Source organism: Pyrgilauda ruficollis, unplaced genomic scaffold, assembly GCF_017590135.1.
Source record: "Pyrgilauda ruficollis isolate IOZ18807 unplaced genomic scaffold, ASM1759013v1 scaffold77, whole genome shotgun sequence".
Classification (NCBI taxonomy): Eukaryota; Metazoa; Chordata; class Aves; order Passeriformes; family Passeridae; genus Pyrgilauda; species Pyrgilauda ruficollis.
Window position 1 is genome coordinate 1,928,819 of NW_024529599.1, and position 20,891 is coordinate 1,949,709.

General features: G+C 49.7%; 2 protein-coding genes across 2 annotated transcripts; both read right to left on the reverse strand.

The window, feature by feature from the left end:
* Positions 1–833: 833 nt before the first annotated feature.
* OTOP3 (otopetrin 3) lies at positions 834–6,613 on the reverse strand. Its single transcript, XM_041486613.1, has 6 exons — positions 6,229–6,613; positions 4,981–5,117; positions 4,170–4,228; positions 3,494–3,612; positions 1,737–2,668; positions 834–1,004 (listed from the first exon to the last, which is right to left on the reverse strand). Exons 1-6 carry the CDS (start codon positions 6,611–6,613, stop codon positions 834–836), a joined length of 1,803 nt encoding a protein of 600 aa, XP_041342547.1.
* Positions 6,614–15,161: 8,548 nt separating this feature from the next.
* Positions 15,162–19,669, reverse strand: OTOP2 (otopetrin 2). Its single transcript, XM_041486628.1, has 6 exons — positions 19,273–19,669; positions 18,700–18,836; positions 18,022–18,080; positions 17,221–17,354; positions 15,884–16,773; positions 15,162–15,332 (listed from the first exon to the last, which is right to left on the reverse strand). The coding sequence occupies exons 1-6, from the start codon at positions 19,667–19,669 to the stop codon at positions 15,162–15,164; spliced, it is 1,788 nt and encodes a 595-aa protein (XP_041342562.1).
* Between the last annotated feature and the right edge of the window lie 1,222 nt (positions 19,670–20,891).

Here is a 20,891-nt window from a genome sequence, read left to right on the forward strand (position 1 = left end):
AATTCAACCTCTTTATTTCGGTTCATCAGGCTCTGGATTTGGGACCCACAGTCACAAGCCCCTTGCTCTCCCACATGCTTTCAAAGCAAGCATCCCTATGGAACACATCCTAATGGGTCTTTGATCAGGCACCTCAGGGCAGCCACCTTCCTTTGTGCATGGTCACCTCGAGAAAGGTTTGTGGGTGTGCAAGGCAGCAGCAAGGGCCAACGTGTTGGGGTGGGCAAAGATTCACAGTGGATGTGGCAGTGGCTTGCTCTTGAACTAGCCCTGTGTACAAGGATGGGACCATGGCGAGTCCACACCAGTGATAACATCATCTGTGGGTGTAAAGATCACCCACAGTGCTTCCCTAGTGATTCCCACCTGAGGTTCTGGGAGTGCCTGTAGGAAGTAGTGTTTATTCTCAGTAAGGCAAGGTCATGTTATAGCTTTTATTTTTTGGTTGCTTTTGATTTTCTGAATTGGTGCAGACCAGCCTTCAATGCTTTTGCTGAAGGCTGCCCTTGCATTCTTTTGTCTGGAAGATCTCAATAGGAGTTGTTAAAGTCCCATTTGCTGCCAAACAGCATCCACTGACAGACTGCTGACTGCATGTGTGATTCCTGAGAGCAGTGAGAGTTTGTTTATGGGCTTTGAGTCTATTCTCTATGGTGGAAAAGGATAATACTAAAGAACCGCTTCTGAAATTCATGGTGATGTTGTACAAGAAATCCAAGCAGAAGCTGGAGGGAAAAAGTCTTAAAAGCTTTCATGTGCATATCTGCTGCTTACTGCATCTTTGTTCAGCATCACTGATCCTCCCCAGCCGCTGGGGTGGGGTCCAGCTTGGCTCAGGCTGTCACATAGACCTCCAGGAGCCCCCCGATGGAGTGCATGCGGTAGAACACACACAAGGGGAGTCCGAAGTTCACGATCACAAACCAGGTGGAGTAGCCGTAAAATGACCTTTCCATTCCATTCTTGAAGGTGGGGTGAGTCCCAAATGTGGGCATGACCCACAGCTGGAGAGATGTGAGGGAAAGAAACACAAGTCAGAGGATGACAAACTGTCCCCTACTTGCACCCTAATCTCAGCACTGGCTCAAGAGCTGTAGGAATATTTCAGGAGTACCACAATAGTCTCCTTGCCAGGGAGGAGAAGGAAAATACCACAGTTATGCTGTTGACTCCTTGCTGTAATTCAAATCCTGTTGAATCCCTGGAAACCTAAAGACAGCCCCATTCTGCCCCAGCCTGCTTCTCTTTCTGCGGGGTTTCATTGTTTCCCTGGGCAATGGGTTTTCACTGGATTAAGGCTGCAGTGTTGATTCAAGATCCCAGACCACAGTGTACTTTATTGGGTGAGTTTCAAGCCTGGAGACTCATGTTTACAGAGACTTAATGCTAGTGCCTGACATTTTCTTTCACATTTCTCATAAAACACCCTTAATGAGCCTAGTGGGTTTTTTTCCAGAGGCTAAAATCTTGGCCAGTAAGGATTTATTAGCTGTCTCCTCCCTGCATCCATGAAACACAGTAATACTTGCCTCTAAGGGTAAAAGAGAGACTTTCTAATTATGAAGGTGGGGTATTATCAGCAAAACCGGTTTTGACTCGCCTCACCAGTAGGTTGAGACTTGGTGGGTAAAGGTTTTCTGTTTGGAATACAGGAGAAAGACAAAGAGATCAAGTCTGTGTCACAGGTCACTGTGGCTCAGCTGGAGCTGTGACAGAGCAGAGAGCACAATACTTACTATGATGTTGCACAAAGCTAAGAAGAATGAGATCTCCCTCAATACTCTTCTCTTCCAGCTCAGGTGAGAGTAGGTATGAATGTAGGACAGGGAAGCTTTCCGGATCTCCTGTCCCAGCTCCAGCACACTCATTCGTCTCTGGCTGTCGGCTTCACAACACTGCTCTTCTTTAATGTCTTCCTCCTTGCTAGGAGGTGTCTGGCTGTGCTCCTGTTTGCTGCTCATCGTGGTGTCCTCTTCCCCAGGCAGCTCTGCAGCCACCGCGTACTGCCCGGAGCGTCCGGCATGTTTGTCCTCAGCTGCTGCTACACCGTGCCGCCGGTGCAGACCATCAATGACAAAAATATTTTGGGTGATGTTCTGTACGATGAGGAAGACAGAGTAGGACAGGGCGAGGCTGTTCAGCAGGTCGCTGGGGTTGGTGGCCAGCAGGGCCACAATGGAGAAGTAGGATATGCCGATTTGGCCGAGGGCCGCCGCCATCAGCAGGACCACGTCCAGGCTGCGCGTTGGGTTCTTCAGCGTGTCCAGCTCCTTTTTTTCCAAGGCGTGGATGATTGTCCCGATCACGGCACCCACACTCATCAGGGGCAGGAGCACAATGTAGTAGGAATAATAGATCACTAAGACCTGCTGGCTGGGGGCCAAGCTGGTGACCTGGATCTGGTACATCATGAAGATACAAGCCCCAATGATTATAGCACTGGTGCCCAGCACTGGCCCAAAGACCACACCCTGGAGCTTGAATTTGGGCTTGGTGTTTGGGATGTGGTGGTGGCTGATGCGTCTCCCCACATTCTTCCACATGACGTAGAGCACGGAGCAGCAGACCAGGCAGTACTCGGTGTTGAAGGGGTAGAGCAGGATGTAGCCCTTCTGGAAGATTTCGCAGATGGTCGTGTTTGGGCATATGCACAAGGCAGTTTTGTTGCCTGGAGCATGAGAAGAGGAAGGTAACAATTAAGAGGGAGATGACCTGGATGTCACAGCTGTCTTTGGGAGTTTCTTGGGTGCAGGCACAACATGTGCATCTGTGCCTCAGAAACACGGATCAGAAGGAAGTTATAAGGCTACTGGTCAATCCTAAAGGATATGAGGATTCAGAATAACACAGCTTAGCTAATGTCTTTTCCTACCTATGGTCAACACCTTAGGTGCTGGATGAGAGACTCCTCTTCCTTCACAACAAAGCTTTCTCTGTTTCTCCCCCTGGAATATTAGATTCCCCTTTCTTCCTCTATATCCTCAGAAAGAAGACCACAGCAATTACATAAGCCCCTTCTAGTCTGGCAATCTTGTGCTTTCAGTTAATAGGAAAAAGTGAGCAAAAATGCTAATTTGTGGTGGGCTTTTCCTTTCCTAGCCCTCAGTTTCAGGGTTTCATAGCAGATTCCCTCCCTCCAGGTGAAGATCTTCTCCCCTTGCAGCCCATTTCCTCAAGACAACCTCCAATAATAGGGAAGTTGCAGCATTTGGGAGAACTGGAGATACCTGAATCACTGAGACCCAGAGGCTCCCCAGAGAAGTGCACCAGCACCAAGCCTGACAGAGTTCAGGATGCATTTAGACATTACTCTGGGGCACATGGTGGACAACTTGGGGACAGTCTTGTACAGCGCCATGAACTGGACTTGCTGATCCTTGTGGGTCCCTTCCAACTCAGTATATTCTGTGATTCTGTGGGTCTGTGAAATGTTGTTGTCCTAGAGGTCACCTGTGTCAGCCTAACACCAATGGGGATGTGGAAGGAGCCTTGCCTGAGAATCGCTGCTCCACCTCGCGCAGCTGAGACTCGATCTCCACGTGCAGGGTGTCGTTGGTCACGGCCAGGAGCCAGACAAGAAGGTTGGTGGCTATGGTGAGCATCAGCCCACACCTGGGAGGAGACAAAGGACTTTGTACAATGTTTGGAGATGGTTCACAGCCAGTGTGGCCTTGCCCCCTCGCTGGCCCGTGCACAGATGTGAGCATACACGGGGTGTTTGTGCCTGCTCTACCTGAGGCCCATGGGGTGTGGCTTTGCATAAACACACCTGAGCATATTCCCACTTGCCATTTACAAAGGAGCAGGGCAGGCAGTGCCTGGTGAAACTGGTCTAAGCTGAGACATCTCCCAGTAACAGGAATAGGGGGACCCCCCTCCCCCTTCCTCCAGTCTGCGAGCTGGTCCCTGAGACAGGCAGCAGGACGGTGCTTGGGAGGAAGGAAGAAGCTTTGCAGCATTCCAAAGCACAAAGGAAAACTGAAGGGAGCTGGTGAGCTCAGTTCAGTGGAGGGAGGATTGGTCTGAACAATGCATAGTTTGGTTCTTGTGTCACCCAAAATACAGGGTCTGTGTAGGATCAGAGGAACGCATTTCTAGCAGGACATCACAGGCAGAAAGGAAAAGTTTGTTTAGAGCAGTAGAAGGAATTTTTTGTCCTCGTTTTTTACCTGGTAAAGTTGTGCTGGACTTGAATGCAGTCCTTACAGTGATACCACAGAAAGTAAGCCTGCAAGTGGAGAACAATAACACCGTGAGCAGGGTGAAGCTGGCAGCTGGCTGCACGCATGGTGGAAAGGAACAGGTAGACAACAAGGTACAGGTCCAAGCAGGAGCAAACCTGCCTCTGTGTGAGGGTGCAGGGACATGTGTGCACCTGCACCCCAGTGCTGAGGCAGGTGCTGGCACCCTTGGGTAAGGGCAGCATTTATGTGTGACTGCACTGAATGCACATCCTGGAGCTCCGTGTTCCTCTGCCCCATTCATGTGAGGATTTGCTGCTGAGGTGGGAATTAGTTTACTTTTCAAATATGGCTTTGGGTCTGTAAAGAAGAAGGCTGGTGTTGAATACCAAGGTGAAAATGGTGTGAGATATCTTTGTGTGCAAAGGATTTTGTTGGGCGGATGGATTGGCAAATACACAGAGGGGCTGAGGCACAGACTGGTGCAAAGACATCTCTGGCAAAATGTGAAATTTCCTCTCCTCTCTCCTTACTTTGCTTCAAAGCAAATTCCTCTGGATCCTATGGTATGTCAGGTATTTCTAGGGTACTTTTTGAATCTTTCTCCCCTGTCTCTCCATGTGGCACACAGTGCAGGTAGCATTTGAAGTGGTGTGTGATGCTTTAATGCTTTCAGTGCTCAGGAGAATATCCCATATTCATTCACTTTCCCACTTCTCCCAGCTTCCCCCCAGCCCTGGGCCTCCCAGGAATGGGACAGAGAGAATGAACAAACTTACAGAAGGGTAATGTGCCGTACCTGGGTGCAAATAAAAAGGATTCCAATGACGGGGAACACAATTTCCACCTTGGATTTGCAGTGGACAAGGATTGCGCTGTAGCCAATCTGAAACACATTCAGGAGGATGCTGCAACTGCCAAACAGCAGCACTGACCCTGCACAAAGAGCAAAGGACCAGTAAAAAAACCCAGATATGTCTGTGGAGCATCTGAGCTTGTCTGGGATAGGAGGTCTTGTGCTTCTTGGATTTGTGTGGAGCTGGCAGTCTTTCTCCTGGAATTCTCATGATTTTAGAAGAAGAGGACAAGAAGCCTTATTATTATTCTAATTATCTTCTTTATTCTTATTCTTATTACCTTCTTTAGAAGAAGAAGCCTTATTCCTGAAACTGTGTGCTTTGACTGGTTAAAGGTGTTAGGAAAATGCAAGGTATTTTCTTGTGCTTGGATGCAAGGTGAGGATGGGGTTTTTGGGCTTTTCTGTACAATCTGGAATGACGGGTAAGTTAATGGTGGGTCATGCTTTCTGCCTTGTGGAGGAAAGCTGAGATGACCACAGGTCTGCTAAGGCTTGTAGCAGCCCCATCTGCAGGAGTTGGGACCCTTTGATTCTTTCTCCTTTTTGCCTTGGACATGTCTCTGCAGCTTTAGGTACTCAAGTACCTTGCAGCTTCCTTCAACTGATTCTCCATGCTTAGTTAACAAGACAGTGCCTAATTAAAAACTCCATGATAGACCAGAGGCAGGGCTGCTGTGAGAAGGGTAATTTCTCAAAGTGGCACAAACACTGAAGGGAAAATCTCCCAGGAAAGCCTGGGTGTCACTGAGATGTGACTCAATGGGTAAGAATCCTTCCGTGGCAACAAGGCTGCGGTAATGTTAAATGAGGATGATGCTGACATAGAGCCACTGGTGCTCTTGGAGGATAAACACAGTGATTCTCCTCTCACTTTTCAAAGTGCTCCTGCCTAAAACCTTTCCTGTGGTCTTCCCACGGTGCTCAGTTGCTGTCCTGGAAAGGGGTTATGCCTGGATTTCTCTTTGTGGAGGGACCAGAGAGTGAAGTTTGACTGGAGGCTAAGGGAAGCTGAGTTTCAGGCTTTCCTCGCTGCTCTGGTTCCCTTCAGCCTGACAGGAACTGGGAGGTTCCCAATGCCCTAACTGCATATCCTATGGCTTCTAGCTCTTCTAGTAACAGGGGAAGAATTTCTTTGTCTTCCAAGTCTTTGCAAGAAGGCATGAGAGAAGAAATAAAAGCAGAACTTACCCCTAACCCAGATGGCTCCGGCGTGGGAGTCCCGGTAGAGCACCGCGTGTGGCTGCCGGCTGGTGCCCCTCAGGTAGTAAATAATCCAGAACAGGCACAAGACCTTGAGGATGGAGAGCAGGATCCAGACATCTGCCAGAGTGATGGCCACCTTGTTGAAGATCATGCTGCTGATGAAGGCACTGCCCAGAAACACCACGTTCACGGCCAGCAGCCCTGAGAAGAGCCGCCCAGCCTTCTGAGCTTGCTGGTCCCTCTGGTGCAGCGAAGAGCAGTGACGGTACAGCCACAACTCCTCATAGTGGATCTTGGAGCTGTCTGTTGGGACTGATGCTGACCTGCTCTTGCAGTGATGGCAGGACCTGGAGACTTTCTTGTCAGACATGGCTCATCTGCCTGGGGATCACTTGCTGCATTGAAAAGAGGGGAGGTTTAAAGGGGGGGGTGTGCTGAGATGGGAGGTTGTATGCTCTGCTGTGAATGCCACTTCACTGTGTGGTGACCTCCCTTCCTTGCTTTGCAGCTTTTCCTTGCTTCTCCAGAAGCTGGATGAAGGGGAAAAGGAGATTGGTTTTTATCCCAGGCTAGGCATTAAAAATTTCCCAGTGGACAGAGTCATTGCAGGGCACTGGGGAAAGGCCCTTCTGCCAAAACCTGTCCAGAGACACAGATTAAAGTGGGTGTCTGATATCTCTACCTGCCCCACCAGTACCAGGAGCTGCTGGGACCAGAGGTGCTCAAACCCTTCCCACCCTCACCTTTCACAGCTTCTCCAGCCCTGGGTTCAGGTTTTCCCCTTACCCTTTGTTGCCATAAGGATTAGGTGGAAATGAAGAGCAAGCTTAGACCTGCTCTGAAATTCATGTTTGATTTTCAGTTGATGGATCCAGCCTCTTCCTTTTGTTTTTGGGCTCTGAGAGTTACAGGCCCCTTGAATGGTCACACAAATTTTGTCAGAGTCGGAGAGAATAAAGGGTCTGTAAAGCTTGGAATAAACTGCTAGGGGAAGAACCACAGTCCCACCCAGGTGGGATGAAACTGGGAAACAATTAGTACCTGTTTTTCTTTCCTTTTCCTCTTGTAGCACTAGGCCGTGAGGACACTGACGCAGAGAAACTGGAGGGATGGGCCCAGGACGACAGTCTTGGTGGGACTGTACTACTCTTGAGAGGGAAATCTTCGTGACATAAAGCAATCAGGCAACATCAGCCTCTCTAGAGATTTGGTACATAGAAAGATGCTTTTATTCCAGGGTGTGGCTCTGGTTGTAGTGAAGTGCTGCCGTTTGAATTTATTTTATCGATTCCTTGTTAAGTGTTTCGTTCTGTTGTACCCCCCTGTTCTCCCCGGGTTGGTTCACCCCTGGGTTTCACCGTCCCTCAAAGCAGTCCCTCATGCCATTCCCCACCCTTGTTCCAGCTCTTTCCCTGCCTGTCAAGGCAACCCAGCCCCTTATTCTCGAACCTTCTCTGCCACTTAAACCTGGGGCCAATCCCTTTGGAATTCCTCTACTCCTCGAAGCCTCCATTGGCCCATGTGGCCCATCCTCTCCACCCTCCTACCCCAACTGGCCCCTGGATGTAATCCCCTCACTCCTCCCTGAGGATTCCCTATTAGTTAGCTGTTTGTATCCACCCCCTGACTTGTATCTGAACAAAACCCCTTGCACGATAGAGCGAGGGGCTTTTTGTCCTGCTCCCTTCTCCTGGAATAAATCATTCCTTGTGGAACCTGGAGATGGAGAGCCTCCTCCTTCCTCCTCTGCCTGGTCCGTGTCATGGCTTGTGTCTGGCACCACAGAGCAAGTGGCTCTAAAGGTTCTGCCTCTGGTAAATCCCCATCCCGAGGCAGTTCCCCACTCCTGGTGTGGCACTGGAATTCTAACAGTTAGCCCAGGTTCTGGCAGTCACTTCATGAAGGGTGGCTGGAGTGGAAAAGAAAACCCCTGAGATATGTTTGAGAGAAGGGGGAACCTTAAACATTCTGTGATAGGTAGTCTTAGGGAGAAATTGTTTGAGGAGGGATTGAAATTTAGTGTTTCCCTTTTGCATGTGCACAGAGGTGCTCTACCTGCCCTTGCCCCTGGGACTCTGAGGTGACCTGATCCCCTGGGTTTTGTGGCTGGCAGCAGGGATTCAGCATTTCTCTCTAAATTGGTGAGTTTAGAGGGTCCATTAGGAGAGGACGGACCTCTCCATGGAAGGAGAAGATTAATTTGCGTGTCCCAGGACGAACCCCCAAGCCCTGAGTTCCTTGGCACATCTGTTGGTGGGGATTGATCCTAAAATTTCCCCATTTTTCTCCAAAATTCTCCTAACTTGGTAGCAGAGGAGCAAACTCCCTCCTCTCTTCTAGGGCCATAACTCTTCTGCTCCAAAGGGAGCTTAAAGGCCATAAAACATCAGGAAGCCCATTCAGACTGCACCGGGAGGTACCCAAGTGCCCAGACAGGACTGCACACAGAGGGACCCAAGCCCTTGACCCCGTAGCTGTGCTGTGGGGAGCAGCCAGACGCAGCCCTTACCTGCCTGCAGCCTCTGCTGCCTGAGGAGCCGGCACAGCCTCGGGTGCAGCCGATCCCAAAGCGGTGGCTGGAATGCCACCAGGATGCCCAGGAGACTCCAACAGCCCAAGGTGCAGACAGGAGCCGTCAGGGCTGCTCCTCGCTAAATGCAGCCTCTGCTCCCAGCCCATTGATTTATTTTCTTTCCACCTTGTTTACTTTGTGTCTATTATTGTCATTTCATTAATTACTCAGTGGGAAGCTCTCAGGTCTGCCAGAGGCAGCCAATGGGGCACAGCTCCTTTATGCACCTGCTGGGTTGCCTCACACCAACAGGGTCGGCGTAGGATCTGCCAACTGGTAAAACCACAAACGGTGGTGACTAATTTGTGCCATGGCTCAGGCAGGTGTAGAGCTAATCTCCTGGCACAGGCTTGTGTTGGGAGTGCTTACCCACACTGCCTTGGCCAAAATCCACTTGAGTTCCCCACTCCCTTGTTTTTAGGTAGATCCTAATATTTTTTTTTCTCACATGTATGATTTCTTTTTGCTTTTATCCAAGGCATACATCTTACCAAAAAGGTAAAGCTCGCAGTCCACCCCTGCACTAGTGCAGGAATGACACCAGTTTGATGCTTTTTTGGCAGAAAGATGCTGCTTTTGAGGGTGATAACTACAACCTACTAATGCTGATTTCAGAGTGCGACCCACAGGCGCCATCCCCACAGTCTTGGCCAAGTGTGGTCAGGGATGCTTTAGGTCCAAGCAGTGCTGTTCTTGATCTCTCTCCTTTTGCAGGACAAACTGATTCTCGCTTGGGACTCTGTGGTGAGCTGATGCCTCAGGTTTTGTGGCTGGCAGGAGGGATTCAGCATTTCTGAGTTGGTGAGTTTAGAAGGTCCATCAGAAGAGGATGGACCTCTCCTTGGAAGGAGAGGACTTATTTGTGTGTCCCAGGATGAACCCCCGAGCCCTGAGGTCCTTGCAGCTGGCAAACACGTGAGCTGGGAGTTCAGAGCCATGAAATAATTCCCAAGAAGCTGATTAGGGGTAGGAGTGGTTGGGGGAGCACAGGTTATCATGTGTGGGGATGTGACGAAAGGGGTGGAAAACAAGGCTGAAAGGGCCCCATTTCTGCTGGGTGAGAACACCCGTTGCGTGCTGGTGCAGCCATTGTTTGATGTCTGCCTGCAAAAGGTCATGTTTAATGTCTGACCAAGCCCTTGCACTGCTGTGGTGGAGCCCAGGTGCTCCAGTCTGGGCAGGTGTTCATGAATACCCATGGCTAGATTTGTTCTGCCTTCCCCGAAAGCATCAGCATCTCCAGCCTGTCTGGACAGCCTACTTGGATGTCCTTGCTTTCATGTTTTGAGATCCCCTGAGTGCAATTCAGCTCTTTCAGGGGCCTGACTCTTTTCCAGACTCTGTTCCAGAGATCAGCAGGAAACTGGGATATCGCAAGAGCCATTTGGTGGGCCTCTGTTGGCCAAAGCCAACTACTTCTGTGCAAGTCATTAACAAATCTGCTCTTTTTCAGTGCCATGATCCTAAATTGAGGTAGCCATACAGAAGTAGGAAATGGAGGCCATGAGTCTGAATGTATCCTAAAGTTTGGCTGAAATTGGAGGTTTTTCCTTCAAAGATGGGTCTGAAATAAAATGCTGGTGCCTGCTGTGCTTCGGTAGTTTTGTCAATGGGACTGGGCATCTGTGTTGCAAAGATGAGGCATCCTTCCTAGCCTGACTCGCCCTATCTTGGCTTTGAAGCTGAAATTCAACCCAGAGGAGTTTTAAAGCCCTGGGAGATGGGTTAATCCTCCTTATTTGGTCCTTAATTTGAAGAAGAGCAGCTGTTTTACTGGAATGTATTGACACAAGTTTAACTAAACCATTAAGTAAGCAAGCGTGCAGGAAAGGAGAAGGTGAGTCCAACTCACTGGATCGATCACAGGATCACTGCCCTGGAGAAGCTGCCTTTACTCGCAGGTTGGGAGAAAGCTGGTAAACGTTAGGAGCGATGTTTGCCCCCCTGCTATCAGCAGTGTGCTTATTAATGGTGCTATCTGTGCACTCAGCAGTGATAACAGCCAGGCCAGGCCCAGCAGGTCTGTAAACAGGGCCCAGGAGGAAGGAGCTCCGTGCCCAGCTGCTGTGTTTGCCCAAAGGCCACCTGAGGAACGCGAGGCTCCTTCACATCTCCCCGGCCGGCCCACGCCCTTCCTTTGGCACTGATAACCACGGCAGTGACGTCTCCTTGGGGCTGGGAGGGAGAGACTTCTGGGGTGACTGCAAAGAGCAGCTTCATCCAGCATGGGTGAGGGTGAGCTGTGCTGCACTGCCCAGCTCTGTCCCTCCATGCCCTCTGATGGGTTCTGGGGGTATGGCCTGCCTCCACTTCTGAGTGTGTCTCTGTCTTCCCTGCTGCCTCTTGATACAGGTGCTTTTGAGCTCCTGCCAGCACCAAGTTCCTCCTCACTGCTAAGGACCACTGGGAAATGCCTCCTCTGCCACCACCTCCTGACTTGGCTCTCAGCACACTGCTGGAGCCGATACTGCTCACAGGCACCTTGTGCTGCAATCCCATCTCTCATCTCCAGCCTTGTGACCTTCTCAGTCCATCCACTTTCCATCTACTACACTGACAGATAATAATTAACTTGGATTCCTCCCGTCTCGGACACACCTCAGAGCAAACCGCCCAGATAAATGGTGTTTTGTTTTGGTTTTTTCTCCCTAATAAAGCAAATCTCGCCCTCAAATAACAGATGATTAAGAAGCTGAGGAGGGGATGCAAAACCCAGGTGGGGGTGGGATGATACCTCAGGCCTGACCCTGGCTATGGCCTTCTCTGCTCTTTTCTGAGCAATGATTTCTGATCTGCTCTTCCTCTCTTCCCTCTCTTGCTGCTTGCCCTTGCTGGCTCTGGCACCATGTTCCTCAGGCCAGGGTCTGAATTGAGACCTTTTTGACTCTCACACAGTGTCTCAGATCTTGGCACTAGAGCTCCTCAGCTCAAACAGTGCTGAGCTCTTAACCCTGCCAGCCCCTGGGGAGTGATTTTTATTTGCGGGGTTCGGGGTTCCACCAAACCTCTGCAGCGCAGCAGGGGCTCAAATCCCTGGGAGGCCAAAGTGGATTTTATACCAAAGTGGGCGAATCTGGAGGCCCCTGGGAGGACCTAGTGTGCCCCAGGGCAGCCCATTGCTTTCCTGTAGCTCCTCATTTGCAGTGGCTGCCATTTAAACAGTCACCCTGAGGCACATCTCTGTCCTGGCTCCCCATCCCTTAATGGGAATGGTATCCCTGCTCCATAAGGATGCTCTGGCAGGAGCAGTTAGCAAGATGCTGCTGGTGGCCTTGGGGCCCAGCTTTGTTCTCTGCTCTGACAGGCTCTCTGCTCAGCCAACTCCCGTGCCTCAGTTTCCCTCCTTCCAGGCACAGAAGATGGAGCTACCAGCCGTGCTTTTCAGGGATCTGACACGAGGATGCATGTACAAAGGGCCAAGCACGATCCCTTCCATAACTTGTGTGCTCTGTGTTTGTGGTATCCTCCCCTTCCACCACACCCTCCATCAAGAAGATGCGTCCTGCTCCTTCACTGGGCTGTGAGGAGCTGTGTCCAGCCCTGAGGGGAAAGGGGCAGTGATGGAGCAGCCAGCAGCAGTCAGCTGCATCACCTGCCAGAGAGGAATCCCAAGGAAAGGCATGGATTTGTGCACTTAGGATGTGGCAGTGCCTGCTCCAGGGCTGTGCCTGGGTTTGGGTGACACACCTGGGAGACTGAATGTGCCAAGGAGTTGCCCAGAACATTTGGATGATTCTCCATCAGCCTTGGAGCACACCCCTTTGCACAGCAACTGACTATGAGCTGATACCTTCCACTATCCTTGAGCACACAAGAGGGTTTACAGCAGAGTTTTCTTAGGGTTTGGATTTTTAGGCTTCTTCTTTTTTTTCTTTTTTGCATTTGTGCTCACTTTCCCTCTGGCTGTATATATACCCCCCTATATTGATATACCCCTTTTTTTTATATATAGCTGGGGTTCACTAGCTCTTTCCCAATCTACTGCTTCTCCCAAGTTTACATGTTTGTGGCTGGAGGGCAGAAGAAGAATTCAGCCCTTGGTTGGAAGCCCCTATCATCCCTGTGTTTGCAGCCTGGAGATACCTCAGGTTAGCCGGGGATCTTTGCGGAGCCTCTACCATCCCCAAAGTGTTTTGGTTTATCTCAGCAGGACTGTGGTTGGATGTTGTGGTTCCAGCTGACCCACCACCCTGGAAAAATTGATTTGGGATTATTGCCTGTATCAGAGCTGCTTGAGTTGTTGGGGGGTTCTACTGACATCCATCCTGAATCTGTTGGCTCCAGAAGTGCCCCTACAACAGCTGTCCAGAAGAGAAGAGCAGCTCAAAGTGTGCCCTGCTTGACCCAGTGCACCCCTTCCTGGGAACCTGGGAGCAGGAACCAGCAAGAGCACATAGGAGGAAACCTAGTGTGCCCCTGGGAACAGATTGGGTGATTAAAAGTGTTTTCTGCCCCTGTGTGTGCTCAGCAGCTTGGGCTCAAACAATGTGTGGAGCTCTAAGTAGGACTGACGTCTGCACTGTTTGCGTCTCTTTTCTGACTTAATTTCAACTGCAGGAGCCACAAAATAATGAGGCTTTTGTTTTAGGAAAGGTGAGGTTTCTAGAGGAAGATTTTATCTTTACCAAATCAACGGTAAAAATAGAACCAGGCCTTTGCAGGGTCAGTTGGGCTTGGGAAGACTCCCAGGCTGGTGAGGGGAAGGGTTGGCCCCAGTGGAGATGCTGGATCAGTGCAGCCCCCTGAGCGCAGGGGAAGTTGGGGTTTCCCCCATGTTCTACCCAGTGCAGAGAAAGGCTGGTGTCAGACCAGCCAGAGGCACTGGTCCTTGCTGGTTTGGTGATCTGGACTTGGAGGGGAAAGTGGCTGGAAACACGTCAGCCTGGGCTGTAGGGTGGAAAATTGCATCACTCCATTTCAAGTCCCATGATTTCCATTTATTATTTTTTTTTTGGCTGATGCGCAAACGTCCATAGGAAAAGGCTTGATGGTTTCTGCCACCTCTGCAGTGTTTTTTATTGGAACGATAAACCCTGATGGAACAATAAAGCCTTTATTAGGATGGTTAAACCCTGATTTTTCAGGATGCAAACAGAGCTCAGCTGTGCCAGTTTGACATGCACCCTCCTGTCCTGGCAGAGAGGGCTTTCTGAGGCTCTGCTTGGATGCTGGGTACAGCAGAGGGGCCTGTTTCTACTCCTGCAGCCCAGGACTCCTGCTCTGAAAGTCTCCTCAGTCATTCAGTGATTCATGGAGACTGCAGGCACCTAGAAACCTGAGTCAGGGCCAAGGGTCTGGGTGCAGGGCTGTGCTCTAAGCCTCAAAGCATGCACAGGCTTGAGGATGCAGCACCAGCATCCCTTCAGGGTGCTGGAGATCAAATTGGCCACAGCATTGCATTGATTTCTGTGTTACAGGGTCCCTTCAGGAGTTCAGTTACAATGAAAATCAATAAATAACTTTGCATACAAAAATGTTCATATATATTTTAAAAAAATCATTATGTATTTAAAAAAAAAAAAGAAAAAAAGAAAAAAGAAAAAAGAAAAAAGAAAAATCTCTTTATTATCCCCCAGACTGTATTGCCCACATCATATTTATGATTCTTGAACCCTGATTCAGGAAAGCTGAGAAAAAAGTGTGCTAGAGCAATCCCATATCAGGGCTAGCCCAGGACCACACACTCCTTGGGAAGAGGAGGCTGCAGTGAAGCTTCCTGGAGAGGAAGGCACGGGCTGGCACAGGGAAGTGTTGAGAGGGCCCATAAATATGGGCAATACAGAGAGGAAAGATTAAAATGTTTCCCAAAGCCTTTGGTGGTCACCAGTTTGTTTTTCACATCTCTGCAGGGGAGTGATTTCCGACTGGCCATACGAGGAGGTGAAGTGGTTTCCCTTTCTGTCCTTCCAGGCCTTTGTCAGCCCCTTGCACTCTCCAGCTCTCTGTGCAGGGAGGCTCTGAGTGCCTGAGGGGCTGCGAACACTCTGGAGAGTCCATCAGTGGCATGGAGTGAACAGGCTTTACAAGGAAGGTGAGTCTCTGCCTGAACCAAGGGCAATCACCATGTTCCCACCCTAGATAACTTTCTTTTCTTTTATCTGTTCTCTTTTAAGCTTTAAGAACTTCAGACACACACAGGCACATCCACACACAAGTAGCAAAAATAAAATCTGGACTGTGTTTGGATCATCTTCACTGACAGTTCATAAATGCCCCAACACTGCAAGGGGACATGATTCAGGCAGTGTTGGAGACCCCTGGGGACATCTGGGCAGCTTCCCAGCCCTGGGGTAGGAGGAAGGTGGATTGCTTGAGGAGGATCTCATCTTCCTTGCAAGGGGGCTCTTTAGGACATGATGTAGACCTCCAGCAAGCTGGCCACAGCGTGCATTCGGTAGAAGATCCCAAAGGGCAGGCAAATGTCCACGATGGCCGGCCACATGGAATCGCCATAGAAGTTCAGTTCTGTGTCATTGTCAAACTGGGGCCGGGCACCGAACGCTGGCATGATCCAGAGCTGTGGGAGGAAGTGGGAGAACAGCACTGCAGTGAGAAAGGTGTGTGCTTCATCAGGGGCCTGCAGTCACAGCTTCCCAGGAAAGGAGCAACCTCCTAGGCTATGGGTTTCGGGAAGAGAAGTGCTGCCATGTCTCAAGAAAACCCAGACTTCACCCCAGATATTTGTCACTTAACACCCCTTCTCTGGGGGGTGAAGGGAATGGTTTAATGTAATTTATTAACATAACTTATCCCACACATCCACTAATACACAATAAAAACACTGAAACTGATTATTCTCTTGCATCCACCTCTTGTGTCTGATATTCTGGTGATAAGTGACAGGTCTGTTGATGTAACTTGAAATGTCTTAACTTCAGGACAGTCACTTTTTTTTTAGGTGATAAGGGAATCAGAATTCTGCATTTATAAATATAACTAATGTACTTTCTGTACAGCAGAGGCACAGACTGTTTTTCCATAGGCCACACCCTTTCCTTCACAGACCCTTCTCCCTTGTGCTTGTAGCCCTCTCCTTCCCCACAAACTCTTCTCCCTGCATGTACTCACTATGATATTGCTCAGCAGCAGGAACATGGAGATCTCCCTCAAGAACTTCCTCCTCCAGTTCATCTTCTTGGGGGCAGCGAGGGACCTCACGAGGTCAGAAGCACGCGTGGCTTCCGCGCCAGGTGCCGCGCCGGCGGCCAAGGTGCTGCCAGTGTCGGGCACCCGCAGGGACACTGCGTTGATGTTGACAAAGGTGAGCCCGTAGAGGTCCTTCTGGTGAGACTCGTGCTTGTAGTCCTCCTTGGGGGGCTGCCGGTGGAGGCCCTCGATGATGAAGACATTCTGGAAGGTGTGCTGGGCGATCATCAGGAGGGCGTAGGTGAGGTTGAGTGCGCTGATGGTGTCTCTTGGCGTGCTGGCCACGATGGCCACAATGGAGTAGTAGGAAATGGCATACTGCCCCAAGGCTGCCCCCATTAGCAGGGCCACGTCCAGGGTCCTCGTGGGGTTCTTGTGCCGGTCCATGTCCCTCTTGTCAAACCGGTAGATGACGGAGCCACCAATGCAGACAAGAGACATCAGGCTCAGACAAACAATGTTGAAGATATAGTACATGGTGAGTGCTTGGCTCTTCTTGCTGGATTCAGTGCTGGAATTTACCTGCACCTCGTACAGGATGAGGACTCCCAAACCACTCACAAGGATGATGAGGCCCAGCATGATGCCTACAAAGAAGGTCCTTCGGAAGAGCCTGAACTTCAGGCGCTGAATGTGGTGGGAGTGGTGGTCTATGAAGCGTCCAACATTCTTCCACATGACATAGACCATGGCAGAGGCAAAGAGACTGTACTCAATGTTAAAGGGGTACAGCCAAAAGTAGCCATTTTTGAAGATCTGGCAGATTTGGCTGTTGCAATTGCATTCTTCAACTGAGCTGCTTCTCATTCCCACTGAAACAAGACAAAACCAGACAGGTGCCATGGTATTAAAACAAGGAGCAACACTTCTCCCTGAAGAACTGGATGTTTGGAGTCAGTGAAAATCAAAACAAAGAACAAAAGAATATGTGACCACTTTGCAAACAAGGACACTTCACCCTCAGCTTTCTTGTGCCCAGGTTCTTCCCTAAAACGTTAGCTGTCAGGTTAAACCTTTCTTTTTCCTTCCCTTCTTCAATCCCATCCCATTTGTACAGTCTTCCACCTCTCTGACTCCTCTCTGACAGAGGTTAGGAAATGAACATCCATACTTAGCTTTTAACAAACCAGCCCTGACAAAGGTACCTCTAGCTCTAAACAGACCTTATGAAAAGGGATGAAATCTGACTTGCTGGGGAGCAATTTCTACCTGATGGGATCTCTCCCTGGACCAGATGGCTTCACAAAGAGGCAGATTACCTTTCAGGAGCCACCTGAAGATTTCCTCTGTCATGTTTTTCTTCAGCTTTGAATGTGCCTTGTGGACAGACTCATCTGTCACTGCTGACATCCACACAGCCAGGTTTGTAGTCAGCGTTAGCATCAAGCCACATCTGCAGGAGGAGGAGGAGGAGGAGGAGGAGAAGGTTAGTGACATTGAAGCAATGGCTCTAGGCCATGTTTCTCTCATGCATGGTTTAGGTGTGCTCCCAGGGACTGTGGCACTGCCTGAACTGGTGCGAGGACTCCAGTGGCCCAGGCTAGAAATCTTGATCCTTTCTTTGCTGCCCTCACTCTCTTCCTATTTTTTGTCCATGCTTGTAAGAATTAGCAAGGCTTGATTCCCATTGTTGCTTTTGAAAGAGCTTCTCAATAGTGAATAAATTAAAAGATCTGAAGTGGTCTCCAGTAGATCCAATCTTGCAAAAGTGGACAAGATGTTATTTTAGCCTGAGGCTTGCCCACTGCATAGTTATCTTCCCCAGGGAAGAAAAAGTCAACTATGAATCATTATTTAATGATACTTATTTATTTAATACTATCTGCTTTGAGTAATGCTTGTATTCTTTAACCGAATCCCAACCCTGATAGATCTACAGGTCATTAACCACAGCTGCTTGAGTTGAGATCTAAGTTTAACTGGAGATTGAGCAGGTTTCATTTTGGACAGCATGAAGGAATTATCCCCTGGTTACATCTTAGCTGTGTGAGATAGTACAGAATGCTTGTGGGGGCCCAGGTCTGCTGGGCCAGTGGGATTCAAGGAGCAGCAGTGCTCACCTGGTAACGTTCAGGTGCACGTGGATGCAATCTTTGGCAGAGACCCACAGGAAATATGTCTGCAGGGAAAAGAAAAGGAGTTGTTATTCCCAGCAAAACAAGAAAGCAAAGGACACCCCTCTGAAGGAGGGATCTCCCTGCAGAGCAGAGAGCAAGCTGGAGCTTCTTTTGCTTGGGTCCACCTGGGCTCAGCCTCATTGACGATGCTGGCCCTCTGCTGGATGTTCTTTCTTTGCTCCCACTGCCATTGCTTTGCCCATGGCCAATCCTTTTCTGTCTCAATTGTCCCTCTCTGATCTCTTCCCTTCTTGGCATTGTCCCAGAGCAAGGTGTCCTCTGTGTGGGCCCTCAAACTGCAAGGTAGCCCCTGCCTTGATTGTCCTTCTTCTCCTCTGTTCTTCATGGGAAAGGAGGCCTGGCTGGCTGGGGGCTGTTCAGAGTTTGTGACAAAAATGTCACAGGATGGTAACAAGTTTAAATCACTGCCTTAGAGTGAGTTGAGTTTCCAGAGATAGAAGCTGTTGTGGTTGGAGAGAGAAGATGTGGGCTGGGTGGGGGCTGAGTTAAGCCTTTTCATTTGCTATGGGGGCAGTTGAACTAAATCCAAGAGATCAGAGCTCCTTCCTCTGGTGTCTGTGTCTCTCTACTGCTCCCCAAGACAGAGCACAACCATCTCACCTGGACAACCACAAATATTGCCTGCACAATGGGGTAGATGATTTTGATTGCAGACAGGCAGCTGTAGAAGCTCGAGTAATATCCTATTTTGAACACATCCATCACAAGGCTGAAAATGGCAAATAGGATCAGGCCTCCTGTTGGGGAACAAAAATATCTGTGGTTGGACAGATGTGTGCACACATGGGCTAATGCAGATGGAGAGGAAGAAGAGAAAATGTTATCATGAAGAGGTTTTGCTTCTACTGCTCTTTTTCCTCTCCCTGCACCCAAATTTTCTTGGCAGCAACAAAATCATACGATAATTTTGGATGGAAGTGATTTTCAATCAGCCTGGTATGCTGAGGCTAACAGCTCTTGCAAAAGCAGCAGGAGAGGTCCTGGTGTGGATTCAGGGAGACCTGGCAGTGAATCCAGTGCAGGGCCCAGGAGCTGCCCTGAAGCAGGGCATGGTGCCATGCCCCAGTCCAGCAGCAGGAAGAGGCTGTGCCCAGATCTTTGCTGCTTCCCTTGTAATAACTGATGCTCCCATGAACTGTCCATGCTGTATCTCCCTCCAACCCCAGCACCCACCTCTCAGCCAGATGGGCCCGGCGTGGGAGTCCTTGCCGAGGATGGCACCCGGGCAGCGGGAGGTGCCAGCGAGGTAGAAGATGATCCAGATGATGACGACCAGCATCATGACTGTCAGCAGGAAGAAGACGTCGTAGTCGTGCACGGCGATCTTCTCGAAAGCCCCGCTGCTCACCAGCGTGCAGGCCAGCAGGGCCAAGTGCACGGCCAGCAGGATGGAGAACATGCGGCCACCCTTTTTCCACACTTCCTTGGAGGCAGGACTGGAGGGGGGCTGGTGGCCGAAAGACGCTATCTGGCTCGAAGCCAGGCTGGCTTTGTCGTCCTTGTGTCCGCAGCCCATGCTGCAGTGCGGGTGTCCGAGCTCGCTGTCCTTCCGCACGGGCTCCTCGGTCATGGTTCAGCCAAGGCTCTGCCTGAGGGTCAGCACTGCTAGGAAGAGAGGCCCATGAGTGAGAGGTGCATTTGTAACAGCCCAGGACTGGGCCAAAGCAGGACACGTGATGAGGAGCACAGGATGTATCACACGAACAGGGAAGGCTGAGACAGGGAGTGCAAGAAGAAGGTGAGCTCATTTTCAAACTTTCCTTTCCTGGTTCCCTGATGGCTTTTTTTACTTAAGATGCTCTTGCTCAGGAAGATCCCAGGTAATTTTAACAAAGTGTATTTAATTGGTCACACAACATTTACGTGTTTATTGATGCAAGATTTGGAAAAGCACCAAAAAGCACTCACAGGATCAAATATCCTGGGGCAAACATCCAGTGTGGTTTAAATTCTAAATGTCAAACACTAAATATTCTGAGAAATTGTTATACTTCCTTGCTGAAGAACAGGCCACCAAAAGGTAAGAAATCCCCCGGAATCTTTGGACTATCACATCATAATTTGTAGCAGTTCCTGCAGGAAGGGTGTGAACTACCTGAGTTGTCACGCCCTCTAAAGCCCCTTGCCTGTGCCAAGTTTGGCATTTCATTCATTCTCAGTGAAAAGCCTGAAATAAAGTGAATTAACCATCCAAACAAAGCCATTCCACCAACCTGTTTTGCTGCCTGGGATCCAAATCTCTGCTCCTGCCAGGCTGAGAAGTTTCCCTGTTGCTGCAGCTTGGTCAGTTGAAGAATTTATACGTGTTGGGACGTCTCTGTAATTTATACCATATCTGGAGCTGACAGCAGGGCTTTGTGGGCTTCTCAGAGAAACTCATGTGATCCATTTTGTGCAATAGCTGATTTTGGGGAAGCTGGAAAGAGATGAGAAGATAAGGGTTATTTACCTAGCAAGAGCCTGAGCTGACAACACCACTAAGCATGGCATGGACTGCTCGGTCACAGGGTTATGGCCACCACAGAGCAAGGCCACCCCACCAAATCCATCTCCCTACATGCATGAGGTCTCTTCCCTTGAGAGGAGATGGTTTAGGTGATGAACTTGTGCTTGGCTTTCCGCTTACTGGAGCAGAACAAACACTGCGCCCCACCCTGAGCTATTCAAATCAGTCCACTCCGTGCCTCGAAGGTTCTTGAGGAAAAGGAAGAAATTTGCATTTGTACCTGCTCAGTGCCATGGTAACTCAATCCTTTCCCACCCATGCTGTCATCAACGAGGAAGATTTAGCA

Coding starts and splice junctions, on each gene's coding strand:
- OTOP3 (XM_041486613.1), bottom strand. CDS start 6,613: ATGTCTGACAAGAAAGTCTCCAGGTCCTGCCATCACTGCAAGAGCAGG. Junction 4,229..4,980: donor TCCTTTTTATTTGCACCCAG/GTACGGCACATT, acceptor CTCCACTTGCAG/GCTTACTTTCTGTGGTATCA. Junction 3,613..4,169: donor GTCCAGCACAACTTTACCAG/GTAAAAAACGAG, acceptor GTCTCCTCCCAG/GTGTGGGCTGATGCTCACCA.
- OTOP2 (XM_041486628.1), bottom strand. CDS start 19,669: ATGACCGAGGAGCCCGTGCGGAAGGACAGCGAGCTCGGACACCCGCAC. Junction 17,355..18,021: donor GTGCACCTGAACGTTACCAG/GTGAGCACTGCT, acceptor CTCCTCCTGCAG/ATGTGGCTTGATGCTAACGC. Junction 16,774..17,220: donor CTTCAGGTGGCTCCTGAAAG/GTAATCTGCCTC, acceptor GTCTTGTTTCAG/TGGGAATGAGAAGCAGCTCA.